We start from the raw sequence: 17,098 nt of genomic DNA, 5'->3' as shown, positions 1-17,098 counted from the left end.
TAAGGCCGCCCCCCCCCCACTAGCTCCTCCCAAAACGGCCAAAAAGAAACTTTCGCGGGGTTTCCCCCCTCCCCCCGGGCCTCTCGCCCCCGTGCCTCCCTGCCCCCCTCCCCCCCCCACCCCGTCTCCCCCGCCTCCCCCACCTCGCAGCCCGGGATAGGGGGCGGCGGGGGAGGGGAGGAGGCCGGCTTGCTCGGCGGCCTCTGGGTCTCGCCTTACTTCCGGGAGGCGGGGGAGAGGCGAGGCCCGTGGAGCCCCCGCGTCCTGCCGGCCTCCGGGTCCGCGCCTGTCCGCGGTGGCGCGCTGCCCCCTCTCCGGGGCGCTGGCCGCTGCCCGCCGGCATTTGGAATTCCGCCCGAAAGAGGGGGCCCGGAGGAGGCGGCGAGGACGGCCGGCGGCCGGCGGCGAGAAGCGGAATCCGGGGTCCGGAGCGGCGCGGCGGCGGCTCGGGAGGCTCGCGCTGCGCCCGCCCGCAGTGCATCAGCGTGGCCGCGCGACATCCCCGGGATGCTCACCGCGGGGCATTATGCGCTGCCTAACAGGCTCCGGGCTGCCGAGCGACTTGTTTGAAGCATTTTCTCCCTCGCTCTCGCTTTTAATCTTGTCTCTAGTGGCGTGTGTAGGGGGGAGGACTTTATTTCCATTGGCTAAGCTCTCCCTTCCCACCCACATCTCTTCCACATCACCTTGGTGTCTCCCTAAATAAAACCAGCCCTCCTTATCGCCTGGAAAAAATCAGGAGCTAGAGTTTGAATGGGTTTATATAAACACTCACCCCTGGCAGCGTGCGGCTGGGCTCCCAGGATAAACTCCAGGCGTCTGGCCTGATGCTTGCCTTGCCGTGTTCTCTCCCTTGAACGTCAAGGTTTAAGCAGAGCCCGAGGACTGGGAACTCTTCTCCGAAATTGGATCAACCTGAAGCCAGTTGCGGAACTGCACAGGGTCCCCATGGACCTCAAGGAGAGCCCTAGCGAGGGCAGCCTGCAGCCCTCTAGCATCCACATCTTCGCCAACACCTCCACCCTCCATGGCATCCGCCACATCTTCGTGTATGGGCCGATGACCATCCGGCGTGTGCTCTGGGCCGTGGCCTTCGTGGGCTCCCTGGGCCTGCTGCTGGTGGAGAGCTCCGAGAGAGTGTCGTACTACCTCTCCTACCAGCACGTCACCAAGGTGGATGAGGTGGTGGCCCAAAGCCTGGTCTTCCCAGCCGTGACCCTCTGCAACCTCAACGGCTTCCGGTTCTCCAGGCTGACCACCAATGACCTGTACCACGCCGGGGAGCTGCTGGCCCTGCTCGACGTCAACCTGCAGATCCCGGACCCGCACCTGGCAGACCCCACGGTCCTGGAGGCCCTGCGGCAGAAGGCCAACTTCAAACACTACAAACCCAAGCAGTTCAGCATGCTGGAGTTCCTGCATCGCGTGGGCCACGACCTGAAGGATATGATGCTCTACTGCAAGTTCAAAGGGCAGGAGTGCGGCCACCAGGACTTCACCACCGTGAGTACTTGGCTTTCAGCTCACTTTTGCGCGTGGTTCTCTCGAGAAGTGCCACGCTGGGGTCTCCGCGTTCCCCAGCGCAGGAGAGAGCGTGGTGCCTGAGTCGAAGGCCAGGAGGGTAGTTGGCCAGAGTTGTTGGAACTGGTTGGAGCGGTGTGCCTGCCAGGATGGGGCAGTTGGTCTGGTCGGGCGTGGAGGGCGAGCAGGGGGCCTGCGGTGGGGGATCGCTTCCCCAGATGTGCTGAGCTGGCTTCCTTCCAACTAGAGGGAGGAGGCCTGAGCTGTTCGCTGTCCGGCGCACTTGATCGCTGAGCTGTGTGATTGGAACAGCTTGTCATTGACGAGGTGGCATTTTTTCCCCCTCTCTGTCTCTTTCTGTGCTCGGAAGTGGCATCAGGCACTGCATCCTGTGGGCTGGGCTGGAGCTGAAGCTGCCAGAGAAGGGGGTGTGGGGCCCCAGACAGCCTGGGTGGTATCAGTGGCTTTGGGAGCTTGCTGGAGCAGGTGATACTCACAGGGGTGGAAGTCTCTGTGCTTCCTTTTCTTGCGTGGATTCCGAGCTCCGTGTGGGGAGAGGAGAGTCGGGGGCGGGGGACCCCCCGGTCTCCATCTGGTCTGCTGGCAGGTCGGAAGCAAAGAGATGTCCAGGGTGCTTGGGCCCAAGAGGAGCGTGTAAGTGGAGGCCTGTGTGTAGGAGGACGGTCAGGGAGATGCCTGTGAGGGCGAAGCGGTCCAGGCTGGCTTGGCTGGGAGCTTCGGCTTGAAACTCAAAGGCTCGGGCTGCTGCCTGTGCAGTCGCTTAACAACGTGGATGCCAGAGGAGTGGTGTGGGGAGGGGGCGAGCAGCTGTGGGATTGGAAAGCCTGGAGGAGGAGTGTGGAGCTGAGTAAAGAGGAAAGGCGGAGGGGGATGTGGCTCACGTTCAGGATGGGGCTTCCTGGAGGGGCAGAGAAAGGATGGGAGGAGAGCTGTCGCTGCCACGGTTCTCCGTTTGCCCAGTTAGTGGGCTGCTAGGCATAACTTGGCATAAGGGGGTGAGACTGCAGCTACGCACGCCTCCTTGCTTCCAGGCGGGTCTGGGGCCTCAGGGGCTGTGGGACCCTCCAGAAGCCCAGGGTGGCTGCTTCTCCCATAGCTGTCTTAGGGAGAAGCCAGAGCTTTTGAGTCTCCGAGCCTTGAGCCAAACTGCAATGGTAGGTTCTGGATGACAGGTGCAGCAGTTGCAAAGGAACTGGATGGGCTCTGTCACCAGCACTTGTCCGGGGCCCTCTGCCTAATTAAGACATGCCCCACCTTGCTGGTAGTGCACCCATTCTCCACCCGCTCTCAGGTCCACTGCCTGCTGGCCTCTTGCTCTGAGTTTCTGCCATAACCAGTTAATGCCATAACCAGTTTCTGTCTGCAGCCTCTGTGCTTGCAGTTAGCTGTCTGTGATTCTGGAAAAGCCCACAGTGCCGGGGGTGGGGGGCATCCCATAGAGCTCTGTTTCCTGGGGGAGCTGTTTTTACCATCCGTTTCAAACACTGTGAGGAAGAGCACAGCAAAAGCAGTGGCAGTGCATTTGTACGAAAGGGGAAGGGGGTCTGAACTGGAGGAAGGGACCGGCCGTACTGGAAGCCCTTCTGAATGGAGCAAATGACTCTCATACATTTCATGCACAAACGATGGTCTAGGTGGCTTGAGAGAGGAGGGGACGATGCCTCATTCTCAGAGGCTGAAACCATCCCTGTATCCCACCCCGTGCTTTCTAGTGCCGTGGCAACGCTCAGCTTCACCACTGCACCTTGCAGCTCAGAAATGCACTCAGCTGTTCCTCTGTCTGCCTGAACGTACCTGGAACACACTCAGAGAAACTGCGGTAGCAGACCCCGGACCGAGATCTCAAGCACCCTCGTCACTGCGTGTCCAACTAGTGGTTTCCTCTCAGTTCATGATCAAGTTCCATTTCCAAGTAAAGGTTCTTTGGCCCACAGCTGACGTTTTGCACTTAGCCCATAATTGGAGGCCCCAGAGTCCCAGGAGACCAAAGATCAGGCCTTAAAGCCTTACCTGAGCCTTTGACCTCTCCAAGATGTCTCTCAAATAGTAAAGGTGCTTGTGGATATGGTTTATGAAATCGTAAGTGGTATGTCATTATCTGCCGTCCTCAGCAAGTCCAAGGCTCATCTGGCCGGGTGTCCCTCCTTGGACTGACCCTCAATGTGTGACCTCCCCCAGCACCGAAAGGGGGATGAGCCTCGGGGCTGGATCTTCCAGCTGTTTGGGCGGTGTCAAAAAGGGCACCCACTCCAGGAAACCTGGAGGAGGCCCCAAGTGGATGGCTGACCTTTCTCACCCTCTGATCACAGTGGGAAGCCATGCTGAGCCTCTGTGAGAGGGGACATGGCACCAGGTTTGTTCCAAGACCTTGCAGTGAGGGGTAATCCTTCCCACTCCCCCTTTATACCCCTGTACCTTTTAGTCTGGGGTATAGTGTGCTGATTCTGGGGTTCTTGCACCGGAAGAGGGCAGGGAACCTTGCTGATGGGGGAAGTCAGTTCACTGGCCTTCTTGCCCATTCCATCTCTCTGCTGCTCATCCCTCTCCATTTGGCTTATTTATTAGGCCCTGCCTGGGTTTTTCCCATGCTGAGTGGCTTCTTTCTTTACGTGCGGTGGCTGACTTACTAGAGAAGTTAAGTATGGGGGAGGGGATGTCCCAGGTGGATCACTTTTTCCATTTTTCTTTTTCTGTAAAACATACCTAGTGCTGTCTCCAGGGCTAATGCTTTTGCATAAGCTCTTATTCCAAGTTCTTAGCTGGTGTGCAATGAAGTGCGTAATACCCTTTAATTAATGAATGAGCCATGATTCTAGCAGAGGGGAAGGCTGTTTGTGGAGGTTAAAAGTCCCAAGAAGCCAGGTGTGGAATTCTCACTGCCATGTATACAGGTGTGTTCCATGCTCATGCAGGTACATTCTTAGCCCTCACCTGGGACAATCTGAATGCAGATAGGCATGTATTTGTCCTTCCTGGGAAAGCCGAATGGGACTTACTTCCGCAGTGCCTGCTTGGGGCGGGGACGGGGGGTGGGGGGGCGTTTGCCGTGCTGACCTCAGGTGGAAGGAGGGAGATCTGGATGGGGGTCTCTGGCCATGGTGGTGGGTGATCTAAGGATAAGGTTAGGAACAACCTCTTGGCTTGAGGAGGTTTGAATCACAGCTCTATCATTTTCTAGCTTATTCCCTGGGTCATATTTTATGTCCTCTCTAGGCCTCAACTTGCTCGCTGTAACATCTGGTAGTAATACGTGACTTTGTAACTCACAGGGTTGTTGGGGGATGAGGAATGTGAGACAATGCATGTAAATGTCCTTTTGTACATTGTGCAGATGTAAGGCGGGGCCGCTCTCCGTGTTAGCAGGGGGTGATTATTGTCCAGCCCCCCTGCCCTGTTCGCAGCCCACTGTAGGAGTCAGCTGATGAGTAATGCTGTGAGCAGAAACCAGGGGGGTGGAGGTGGCCGCAAGGTGTTTGGAGCCCAGGGTTAAAGCCCAGCCTTGTGGAAATGGGATTGCTTGGAGCGGAGGTCACAGCTGGGTTCAATAGCTAATTGTGACAGACAGGTGGCAATTCCATTGTTTGTGACTAGCACGTGACTGTTTCACGCTGTTTCTCTGCTCATCACATTGGGGTTCATCTGCCTCCAGGTTCAGGAATGCAAATGACCCTTCAGTTGGCACTTTTAATTTGATGTCCGTAATGGTATGTGTTTGCGCTTTAAATTTGAGATTTCTTTCATTGACCTTTCCTTACTGAAAGAAAGGTCTCTCCACAACGAGATCTTGTTAGATCTTCTTCATCTACATCACATAGCATTACAGAGGTGTAGAGGTGAGGGTTTAGGACTCTCACTGGAATTCCTGCCCAAGGCTGGCGGATCCGCACCCAACCTCTCAATATTTCTTATTACATGAGCAGCAGGTGCACGAAGATGGTGAGCTTTGGGGAGAGAAGAGTTGGAGTTCTAACTGTACCCCCATTTGCTGTGTGTAATCGTAGGCAAGTTCCCTAACCTCACTTTCCGCTTATTTATTTATTTATTGAGAGAGAGAGAGAGAGAGAGAGAGAGAGTGAGAGCGTGAGTGGGTTAGGAAGAGAGGGAGAGAGAGAATTGAGAATCCCAAGCAGGCTCCGCACTGTCAGCACAGATCCTGATGCAGGGCTCGATCCCACAAACCGTGAGATCATGACCTGAGCCAAAATAAAAAGTCAGGCACCTAACCCTACTGAGTCACCCAGGCGCCCCTCCCCAACTTTAAAATAGAAACAGTAATACCTGCCACTGGGAGTTGCACCCATTCAGGGAGGTAAAGTGCGACAGGAGCCAGTGAGTGGCCCAAGCCTGGTGCGTACAGGGCAGGCCCTTTGCTTTGCTTCGTGTCCCACAGGAGTACGACTGAGCCTGTGCTAGATGTTGGCTCTCTTGACTCCAGGCCAGTGTTCTTCCCACTCCTCCTTACCGTGACTCACCACCAGCTTTAGAGCACAGGCGACTGCTGTGATGGTGGGATTTGTAATTTTCACAGTAGTCAAACCTTCACATTTTTCAGCGCTTTGGTCCATATCAGTTCTGCTGCCTAGGCACCATCTTGGCTTCCACGAACCAGCTCATGGCTACTAATCTCACCCCGGGGAGCTCGTGCCCCCCAAGCCCCGAGAGGCGTGGAGTGACCTCCATACGAGGCGTAGTGTTTTTATCACAGTGTGGCATGTTACCGCGTGTTCCTTCAGTCGTCCCTTTATTCATCAGAGAGGACACCTGCTATGCAGCGGTTATAAAGCCAGACCAGTTCCTTGCCATCTGAGAGCTCACAGCTCGTTTCCCAACCCCTTCTAGATGGGGAGCTAGTTGAGAGCAGGCATCTTGTCTCCTCAAACACGTTCTCTGCATACATCCTGCCGACAGTTGCTGATTAAACAGTTGCCTTCTGTTTCCCAAACGGACCCAGAATCCTTTGCTCGTGGGCCTTACTTACTTTTTGCTCTCCCACCTCTTTCTCCACGTCTATTCATTTAAATCCTACTCGTCCTTTAAAATCCAGCTCTAATATCTCTGTAGTCTTCTCCAGGAAATCATTGCCGGTCCCTCTCCCCATGACCGTAATCTAAATGAATCTCTTCCTCCTCTGTCTTTGAAAAAGCATCTTGGCTCATATTCCTCTGTCAGAGCGCTCACTGTGCCTTTCCTAGCATTACACGCAGAAAGTGTTTACGCTAGAAGAGACCTCAGAGATGATTTAATTTAATACCTGAATTCCTTAACCAGTGATAATTTTTAGACATTGCCTATTTCTGTCTCTCTTCCCTGTAAGACATGATGTCTTTACTGACCTTCTATTCTCAAGACTTGGAACTGCTTAGCACATGGTAAGCTCTCAAAGTGTGTCTTCAGAGTATGTTAAGGGGGATTAAAGTTATTGGAAGCTAAGGTGACACTATAGCTGATATGGCCATTTTTCTCAGCTTCCTTTTTTGGTGTAGGTATCTAGGATCCCACCTACACCAGGATGGCATGTCTCATTGTTGAAAATTATTATCATACCGCACTTTCTGATGACAGAAACAGTTCATGCTCATTGGAGAAAACTTGGGCAGTGTGGGGGAGGAGTAAGGAAGGAACAAAAAAATTGCCTATGGTAGCATCCCGGACATAATTACATGTATTACTTTGGCATTTGGGAATAGCTCCATCCGGTCACATAATGTGTGCGTGTTTGTGTACCCTCGTGCCTGGGATCACACCTTCTGTACATGTGGTGCCTTGTCTGATGTGCAGCACACTTCCGATCAGTGTCAGCTAGCTCTCTTCTTCTTGGGTCCCCAGGGTAGCATCTGGGGTGTTAAAGATGCCCTTAAAGGTCCATTCAGAGTGAAAGTAAAATCCAAAGGTATGTTGAGGCACCTGGGTGGTTCAGTCAGTTAAGTGTCCGACTTCAGCTCTGGTCGTGATCTCGCACTCCTTGAGTTCAAGCTCTGCATCGGGGTCTGTATGATCTCACAGTTTGTGGGTTTGAGCCCCTCCTCGGTCTCTGTGATGACAGCTCAGAGCCTGGAGCCTGCTTGAGACACTGTGTCTCCCTCTCTCTGCCCCTTCCCTGCTTTCTCTCTCTCTCTTTCTCTCAAAAGTAAACAAAAAAATCCAAAGAGATGTCCAATCAATACCCCTCTTGTGAGATGTGTTTTGTCTTATCTGCCAGAAGCACCAGGGATAATTTGTGGGAGCGAGTGGAAACCACCCCTCTTAATTCAGCCTTCTTGGATTTTAGGTTCACAACTGAACACCACATACTCTCTTTCGATGGCACTTTATTGACAGTCTAGCTGTGCATTTACCTGAAGCCATCTTGACCCCACTGTTTGTTGCATGTTTGCTAGGATGAACCACAGATGTGTTCACTGACACTAAATTAGATCTCCCGACTGAGGCCTGACCCTGTTCCTAGATGCGGCACAACTTTAGGACTATGAGGAACCATGAGGACCATGGACCATGGACCACGGAGACCATGAGGTTCTCTTTGCTTAGAACATTCCTGCTTGCCTCAGTCCACCGTGTGGAGCCTAACTCCCCATCACCTGTAAAGTCTCTGGGCACTACGTCTAAATTGCACTTTTACTCCTTAAGATGCCTGGAAGTTTTGTGAGCATTTGCCGTGTCCTTGGAGAGGCGACCCCTGCCAAGCTAAGTGAGTGGTTTTCCGTGGAGCTGGTTCCGGTCTGTATTACTTTAGGTTGTGGCTCCCTGGAAAACAAGTTTTCAGGGGTGTACTGAATTCTCTCTGATGTATTGGATGGCTGGGGCAGTGACCAGGAGCTGACTGTGATAATGACCAACACCATCTACTTGCAGAGAAAAGCTGATGTTACTGCACAGGCCACTTAGTGCTTAGCTGCTGGTGGGGGAGAGTCTGTGTGTCTGTGCCTCTGTCCCTGGGAGCTCTTAGACCTCCAGAGTGGCTGATGAAGGAAGGCTACCCGAGAGCTTATTGAATTGGTAATTGGTCCTTTCCCCCTCTCTACAAGGCTTCCCTTTTCCTCTCTACAGAAAGTCCTTCCCTTAATGAAGAGATGAGTTCTAGAAAATTTTCTGCAAAGTGAATCCTAGTTTGCCGCGGATGCCTAGAAGAAGAGCTGACATGGGATCCCATTGAAAAAAATCCCCCGAAGACTGAATTGGCAGCTTTTAGCATCAAGTTTGCTGTCAGAGCTATTGCTCCGTAGAACAGTTCATATTTCAAAGTGCCAAGCAAGAATCCCGTGTTCTCCATCAGACCAAAAATATACCACCCAGGTCTAGTGATACCTGAAAGTATGCTGGGTGTTTTCTCTTTTTTTGTCTGCGTGTTTATGTTTGATGGAACTGGGTTGAAATAGCAAGCCGGACTGCAGGGTCATTGGACTCACAATCTATTATAACCTGAAGCGGATGGCCTACATCATAGCCCCTGCAAGTGTGAAATTCCGTATATCACATTTCTCCCTTGCTGTGGACTGAAAACTAGTCCATGCCGCCTGGCCTGAGTGGTTACTGGGTAGCAGATGCTTCCAGACACGCATGTTTATTATTTGAGAAATCTGAAGCATGTGATAGAAGCCTGTTGATCATGTTGGGCTTTATTGGGGAAGAACATTCCAAAAAGTCACATCCCCTGGGTGCTAAAGCATCTTTCTATTTCCCAGTACTTATTTTCTCATGACTCAGGTACATTCCGTATTGATTACCTTAGTGATCATGGAAATTTATACTCAAGAAATAAAGCATGAAACACAGAAGGAATGTATTTGGATTTAATTGACTTCTGTTGATTGAGTTGTACAACCTTGGGCAAGGTAATTAGCCTCTGTGGGCCTCAGTTTCCTCGTCTATAAAATCAGGGGGTTGAACCCGGTGATTCCAAAGGACTTGCCAACCTGTAGAAGTCTAAATGCAATAAAACATAGCCAACATTTATTTTTCTGATCCCACATTTGTTACCTGAAGCTACGACTTTTATATTTGGAGGAGGGAGCTGGTGCTTTTTTCTTCAAACAGACACATTTATCCATTTATTTGTTTGTTTTATTTAGATAGATCTGCAAGTGGAAGCTGAAACACTGACTGGCTGTATGGGGTAAAGGGAGGCACAGAACCCTACTCTCAAAATCCTGTCCATGAGCCATTATGTGTCTGGCTGCAGCTTGTAGGTGTGACTGGAAGTTTCCATCCCACTAGTCCTGTGCTTGTGAGCGGCGGTGCATGTATGAATTAGCAAGGGCACCCTTGGAAGATGCTGCCCAAATCCCCTTTGCTGATGTGAGCAGTACAACTCCTGACCACTCATATCTGTACCAATGGCACTGCCACTCCTGGAGATCTCTGGGAAGTTATTCACCTCCCCGCCGCCTGGGGGCAGCCGACGGCCAGCGACTAATTGACCCAGGAGTACAAATTGCCAGCCATCTTGCCTCAAGATGGAACCAATTATGGTTGATGGTTGACACTCCAGAGCTTCCCATGGGATCAGGCTGAGCTGGAATTTTCCTGTGGTTTCAACATCCTTGCTTACCTTTTCTCCCTTGCCGGTATCCTGCACGCCTCCCTCCCTTCCAGGCTCTTCCTGACGTCATTCCCCCAGTAAATCCCCTGGAGGAGAAACCCCATCTCAGTCCCCGCCAGGGACTATGACCTATGTGTTGGTGAGTTTTAGCTTCTCCATCTGTTTGGTAACATGGAGAACCACCCAGGCATATTGACCTATGTCTGGCTTGGAAAGAAGGAAGTATCAGTTTCGAAAGTCTTTTAAGACTTGAACTTTCTGGATCTGTGTCCTCAGCTGGGGCCTGTAACAATTTCCAGGGGATATATATTTATATTTACATTTACATTTATATTTACATTTACATTTATATTTATATTTATATTTACATTTATATTTACATTTACATTTACATTTGTATTTATATTTACATTTATATTTATATTTATATTTACTTATATATAAGTATATATATATGTACACACACATACATATATATATATATATATGTTTATGTATTTATATATTTATAATTCAAATGAGCATCTGTCCAATCAGGATTCATACCACTGGGTGCAGCTGGTTTGTTCTTCTTTGGACCTTCTGGTCCAAGGAAAGCCCTTCCCAAAGCTGCCCATATCCTAAGAGCTGAGCTATCCCTAGTCTCTCAGCTGTTGCATACCCCCAGCTGCTCACATTCTAGCTCACACCTTCACCAACACCTGAATTCTCATCTTTTCCCTGTTCTGCTCTCTCTGAAAACCTCCCTTTCCCATGCCCCTCCCCTAGCCAGCCCTTGCTGCCATTTCTTCCTGGATGTGCATCAGCCTGGCTTTGAGCCACAGGGAGGAGCCTTCCGTGGTGGCAGTGGCTCGGGCCCATCTCTAAAGCAGGAGGTGGTGAGCGATGTTTGGCTGACCAAGGGTGATGCTTCTCGTAGGTCACAGAACCCATGAGTGATGAGGAGTGAAGGAAAGAACTGAGACCAGTAGCCTGAAGAGGGAAGTAGGTGACCCAAGGCAAGGCAGTTGCTTTCCCCAAACCCTTGGAAGGCAGGCCTAGGGAACAGGAATAAAGCTTTCTCTGTGCAAGGCCAAGGGCAGAGCTAACAGCAGTTGGGGGTGGGGGACAGAAGTTCAGAGAGGTGGCTACCTGCTGATTGGAGGGAGCTCTCCTGGGAGGTTAGAGTACCTGTGCCCTGTCATCAGCCCCAGCCGAGGCCACACAATTGCTTATTGGCAGTGCTGTGGAGGTAGATCAATGTCAAGTGAAGAGTTGGATTTACTGGCCTCTAAAGTTACTTCCAAAGCTGAGCATCTTTGATTTATTTCCTTCCTGAACAGATATTTGAAGTCAGAGGTGAGGACCATTGGCCTTTGGCTTTGGAAAGAATGGATAATAGATGCAAGCCAGCTCACACAGCCTGCAGAACCACTCTATTTCCCAATACTGTGTAGTGCTGATGCTAAGTGTTTCTGAAGCCGGGAATAAGAGGGTGCTGGGGGACAGTCCTTATAGAGGAGAGAGCGGATACGCAGTTCCTTCAGACAGGAAGTCTGTGGGTGCTGGTAGCCAGGGCTTGGGGTGGCTGTTCAAAGAGCTGGCCTCCCAAAGTGAGTGTGCATGCCTTCCTTGAGAAGCAGTTCCCAGAGGAATTTGTCATAAGTTCTAGGCTCTAGATCCAAACCTAGAGAGCAGATCTTGGGGTGGTTTGGTCTGGCCTGGTTCCATGTGGAGTCTGGGGAGACTGGGAGGTATACGGATTAGAGGTGACTCTGGGGTGGCTGGGGGGTAGAGATAGACCCAGCTACAGGGGCTGGGAAGGAGGCTGATGCCAGGGCAGGGCCCAGAGGATGCCCTGCCCAAGAGCACCAGGGGACTGTGGCAAATGTTGGAAAGATGAAGGGGCTTTGGCACCTGAGATAATGACATAATGAGATATCTTAGCTCTGTGGTATAATCATGGAATTGCGTGTCAGGTAGGTGTATGCACGAGGCTCGTGTGACTGTGATTTCTTGATTAATAAGAAATATGTATTTGGTCTTCATTCCTGGTTCCTGGTACAAGAGCTTTGAAAGCCCTTGGAATTTCCTGAGGGGTTGGGTGAGAGGCACATCTTTGCCTATGCATATGAAGAGCTTTTCAACCATACCTGATGTTATGCTGATGAAGTGACTCTTGGGGGCCCCCCAGATAGCTTTTAGGTTGGAGGCTGGTTGCCAGAGGGACCATCCATGTGAGTGAGAAGAGAGAGAGCTGGAGGTTGAGTCAATCACCAGTGACCAGTGATTTAATCCAGCGTGCCGGTGTAATGGAACCTCCACAGAAATCTCCAAATGAGGGGATTCCGAGTGCTTCTGGGAGGTGCTGGGAGGGTGGCGTGCCTGGGGGAGGGGCGTGGAAGCTCTGTGCCCCTCCTCCATATCTTGGATACAACCTGAATTGTATCCTATAAATAAAGCAGTACCAGTAAATACACTTTTTCTGAGTTTCTGTGAGCCATTCTAACAAATTTATGAACCCGAGGAGGGGATTGTGGGAGTCTCTGATGTATAGCTAACTGGTCAGAAGTGTGGGTGACTTGGACTCATAACTGGCACCTGAAGTGGGGGGCAGTCTCATGGGACTGAGCCCTTAACCCGTGGGGTCCTGCATAAACTTTGGGGAATCGGTATCAGAATTGCTTGGTGTGAGGGGAAACCCACGCATTTGGTGTCAGAAGTGAAGGGTTCCGGGAGTCAAAAACAGAGCTTAGTAACGACCTTGGGCAAAGTATTTACCCTCTCCAGACCTCAGTTTCCCCCTGTCTTCAGTAACAATAATCCTGGCACTTGCCTTAAAGGGTTGCTCGCAGTCATTGAATGAAGTGATAGAAAGGAAACTTTAGCTCTGGGCCAGATGCACGGCACCATCTACTTTGTTGCTGTTGTTATTTTCATTATTACTACGACGAGCCAGGGGTAAAGCATAGTGATGGGAGAATCCAAGAGCGAAAAGATTTTTTGGGAAGCCCATACTGACATCAGCAGGTGTCAAGAGTACGGGGAATGAGTCTGTAGTCAAGCCAGGCACCCAGTGCCTGCCATTACTGTTGGCTGTAAGCTACCGGAGACACTTAAAACTATGTCAGAGATAGAATTCCTCACTGGGTCACCCCGTGTTGTTTACAGAGCCTGTTAGTGGCTACCATTTTCTGAGCACATCATATATCCAGGTGCTGTTCTAACTTAAGTACTTCGCCAGAGCTCTGTGAATTATATGATATTCGTAGCTCTTTTTTTTTGTATGGAAAAAATGGGGGCTCAGAAAGGTTAAATGGTAAGACTGATGTCACTTAGCTAAGAATTGGGAGAATTGAGATTTGAACCAGATAATCTAGATCCTTGATGCTTTCTTTAGAAGATGCTATTTGATCTTCACCAGAATGCTGAAACTGGATAAGGTAACAGTGTGTCTGTCTCACCGTTGAACATAAATAAGGCTCAGAGAAGTTTAGTGACGGGCACGGGGTCACTCAGCAGGAAGGTGTCACCACTGGGGATGGGAGTCATGCCTTTTGATTTCCTTGGGGTGTTTTCTGTGAAGCATCAAGCTTATTTGCACTGGGCCGGACCGAGTGAAGTCAGGCCGTTCATCAGCAGTTCCCCAGCTCAAAAGAGTTGGATTTAGGCGCAAGGTGCCTCAACTTACCTGCATCCTCCCCTGGGAGCCAGAAGCTTGGTCGCTGCCAGAGCTGAAGCAGAGCAGGAAGGCCGCCTGGCTCTTGGTTCGGCACGCACAGGTGGAGGTGCCAAGCGATCCCACAGCACCCTCTTCAGGAAAGTCTAGAAGCCTGAAAAGTCTCCTCTTGCCAGGGTGACACTTGGGATCTGTCCAAGTTGCCAAAGGAGGAGCTCAGGGGTCTGACCCTAGGAAGCGAGTGGCAGTTATCGGATGTGATGTGACTCTGCCCTGCCCGCTCTTTCTGCCCCCACCTCCCCGCTTGAAATCCTACTCCGGGGGGCAGAAATGACAGCTTCAGGACACACAGCTGTGTTTAAGGAACCGGGTGGCTAGAGCTCTGGGGGCTGCAGCTTCTGCCTCCGAACCAGTGACCTAAACTTGAACATCCAGGCTGGGTGTGCTGTGATGGACACATTTGCAGGTGGCAGAATAGTACGGTGGTGAAGAACCGGGCTCCGGAGCGAGACCGTCTGGATTCAGATCCTGCAATCGCACACGAGTTGGACAAATACTCAGTTTGGTTTGGGGAGACTTCAGTCATTTGTGGAGTATGGCACGGTAGACCTCAACCCATGTGAGTTTCTTCCTCTTGCCATTTCCACCTACGTGGAAACCTGCTGACTGCTCCTCCAGGACTCTGTTCTTCTGTTTCTTCCTTTCTGTAATTTTTTAAAAATTTTTTTAACGTCTTTATTTTTGAGACAGAGAGAGACAGAGCATGAGCAGGGGAGGGGCAGAGAGCGAGGGAGACACAGAATCCGAAGCAGGCTCCAGGCTCTGAGCGGTCAGCACAGAGCCCGACGCGGGGCTCGAACTCACAGACCGCGAGATCGTGACCTGAGCCGAAGTCGGACGCTCAACCGACTGAACCACCCAGGCATCCCATTCCTGTCTGTTCTTTAAACTAAGGCTTTCCAGTGCGATCCTCTGCACTGTGTTCTCTTGTGTTCCCCACCCCCCACCAGATACGGCAGTCGAGGGACATCTCTCTAGAGCAGAAGTGGCTGCAACAGGGCTCTGTGATGTAGGGATTCCAGGTTCCTTCCTTCTCCCTGGTGTCTGTCCCTCTCTTCGTGGAGTGTGAGGAGGCGGCGTGCTGAGAGAGAAGTATCTCCATGAACTGGAAGTAACAGTGTCTTCTAAAGTTTGGGCCAAGGCTGCTTCTGCCTTCCTGGAATGATTTCTTAGCAGAACACCTCCCATCCCCTGGGCCTGTTAGCTATTTCAGGGACATTTTAAGTGGCTATTAACAAATGTTGAATTATGGCTGCAAACCTCTGGGAGCTCAAGTGACATTCACATGAATCACGAGTGAGCTCTGTGCAGTCAAGGCTGCCACAATGGGCTGGGATTAAACAAACAGGAGCCATTGTTCTCTCTAAAGCAATGAGGCAAGAGCGCTGCTCCTTGGAGCCTGTGATCTCAAGGCAGTGTGCCCCTCAGAAGCAGGACGCTGTCCAGGACACACAGCTCATTGCTGCCAGGGCAGACAGATGCTCTCGGGTTTGCAGAGAGGCGTATTCGAACTTAGTATCTGCAGGAATTTACCAACAGTCAGCATGTCCGGGGATACGCCGGCCAGTCTCAGAATCAGAACACCGATTCTGCAGACGTCTGCTGAGTGCTTCCTATGTTCTGGGCTAAGCTCTAGAGAAATAGAAATGAGTAAGGCCCAGGCCGCACAGTAAGATTGCTTGACACTAAACAGGCAGAGTTTGCACCAGGCCCAGAGGCAACACTGGGTAGGCTCCGAAGATCTTTCAAGAAGAGATGATGTGCATAATTCTTTTTATTATTTTTTGAAACAATTTTGAACATATAAATGTTGCAAGACTAGTCCAAAGACCTCCTGTGTGTCTGTTCCCCCATGTCCCACTGATGTCATCTCTGGCCAGAGGACCTCATGCCGGGTCACTCCGTTGTCAGATCCCCCCAAGCCTCCTTTACTCTGCCACTGTTTCTTAGTCTCTCCCTGACTTTCATGACCTTGACATTTCTTAAAACTTTTTTTTTTAACTTTTATTTATTATTGAGAGACAGAGACAGAGCATGAGCAGGGGAGGGGCAGAGAGAGAGGGAGACACAGAATCTGAAGCAGGCTCCGGGCTCTGAGCTGTCAGCACAGAGCCGGACACAGGGCTTGAACCCACGAACTGTGAGATCCTAACCTGAGCTGAAGTTGGATGCTTAACCGGCTGAGCCACCCAGGTGCCCCATGACCTTGACACTTCTTATAATTCAAGGGCAGCCATCTTGATTTCCAGTTTGGGTTTCCCTCTTGATTAGACCCAGGTGGTGAATTTTTGGCTGAGTTTCACAGAACTGATCCAGGCTTCTTCCCACTGCCTTCTGCCCAGAGGTCCCAGTTTGTCCCCATTTGTCCCAGTACTTACGGTGTTCACTTTTGTCACTTGATTACCACGGTGTCCTCTGGGGAGATACTTTGAGACCATGTAAAACCCCACTTCTCAACTCTCTCTCACCCGCTGGTTTTATCATCATTGATTTTTCTTGCCTGAGTTACTGCCGTGATACTCACCAAATGGTGATTTTCTAATTCCATCATTTCATCCACATTTGTTAATTGACTTTCTAAAACACAGAAGAGCTCTCTCGTCTCCCTTTTTTATTCATTTATATATTTGTATCAATGTAGGTTCAGATCTCTGTTTTATTCAATGGGTTATAATCTGGTTGTATCATTATTTAGTTCAAAACTCCAGTTTTCCTGTACTTGGGAACCTCTTCCGGCTGACTTTTGTGTTCTTTTGACATTTCCTGGCAACTTTTGAGCACTTTTAGAGTTTCTGGCCCATCTCTTTCTTTTCCTTATTCAGTCCTGTGGTTAGTCATCTCCAGTGAAGACTGGGTCCTTTTAGTGGGAAATGCTGCTTAGAGCTCTGATCTGGGTTCTGGGTATGATCATCACAACTAGGGTTCCCCTACTCCCTGGCTCAGTGGACGGAACTAGGGTATTTACACATACATTTACATCTACAGTGAAAACCTTGATCCCACACCAATACTTCCAAAGCCAAAGTGGGGCTCGAACTCACGACCTTGAGATCAAAAGTCACAGGCTCCACTGACTGAGCCAGCCAGGTGCCCCTCACACCAATACTGTCAATTCCTGTCTACTACCACAGGGTTCATTCTAGATTTTTCCTCTTTTCATATCAGCCTCTCCTTTCTCCAGCAGTAGGAAATCAGCCTCCCATTATCTTATCTACTGTTTTGCTCCCATTCTCTTGAATGGAGAACATCTCCCTTTCCTGTGGGCTGCTGCTCTGTTTGGATGCCTCTTCACATGGTCC

The 17,098-nt window shown here is 50.7% G+C and overlaps 1 protein-coding gene across 2 annotated transcripts in view; it reads left to right on the top strand.

The window, feature by feature from the left end:
- Positions 1–406: 406 nt before the first annotated feature.
- LOC128313506 (acid-sensing ion channel 2) overlaps positions 407–17,098 on the top strand; it is a 56,208-nt gene continuing 39,516 nt past the window's right edge. The window contains exons 1-2 of one of the 2 annotated variants that reach the window (XM_053212464.1): positions 407–1,503; positions 3,255–3,955. In XM_053212464.1, coding sequence (XP_053068439.1) covers positions 949–1,503; positions 3,255–3,365 — 666 coding nt within the window. In that variant the 5' untranslated portion in view covers positions 407–948 and the 3' untranslated portion in view covers positions 3,366–3,955. Of the gene's footprint in view, positions 1,504–3,254; positions 3,956–17,098 lie in introns of those variants that run through there. The other variant, XM_053212465.1, reaches the window with a different exon arrangement.

Source organism: Acinonyx jubatus, chromosome E1 (assembly GCF_027475565.1).
Source record: "Acinonyx jubatus isolate Ajub_Pintada_27869175 chromosome E1, VMU_Ajub_asm_v1.0, whole genome shotgun sequence".
NCBI lineage: Eukaryota > Metazoa > Chordata > Mammalia > Carnivora > Felidae > Acinonyx > Acinonyx jubatus.
This window is presented reverse-complemented; position numbering and strand designations above follow the sequence as displayed.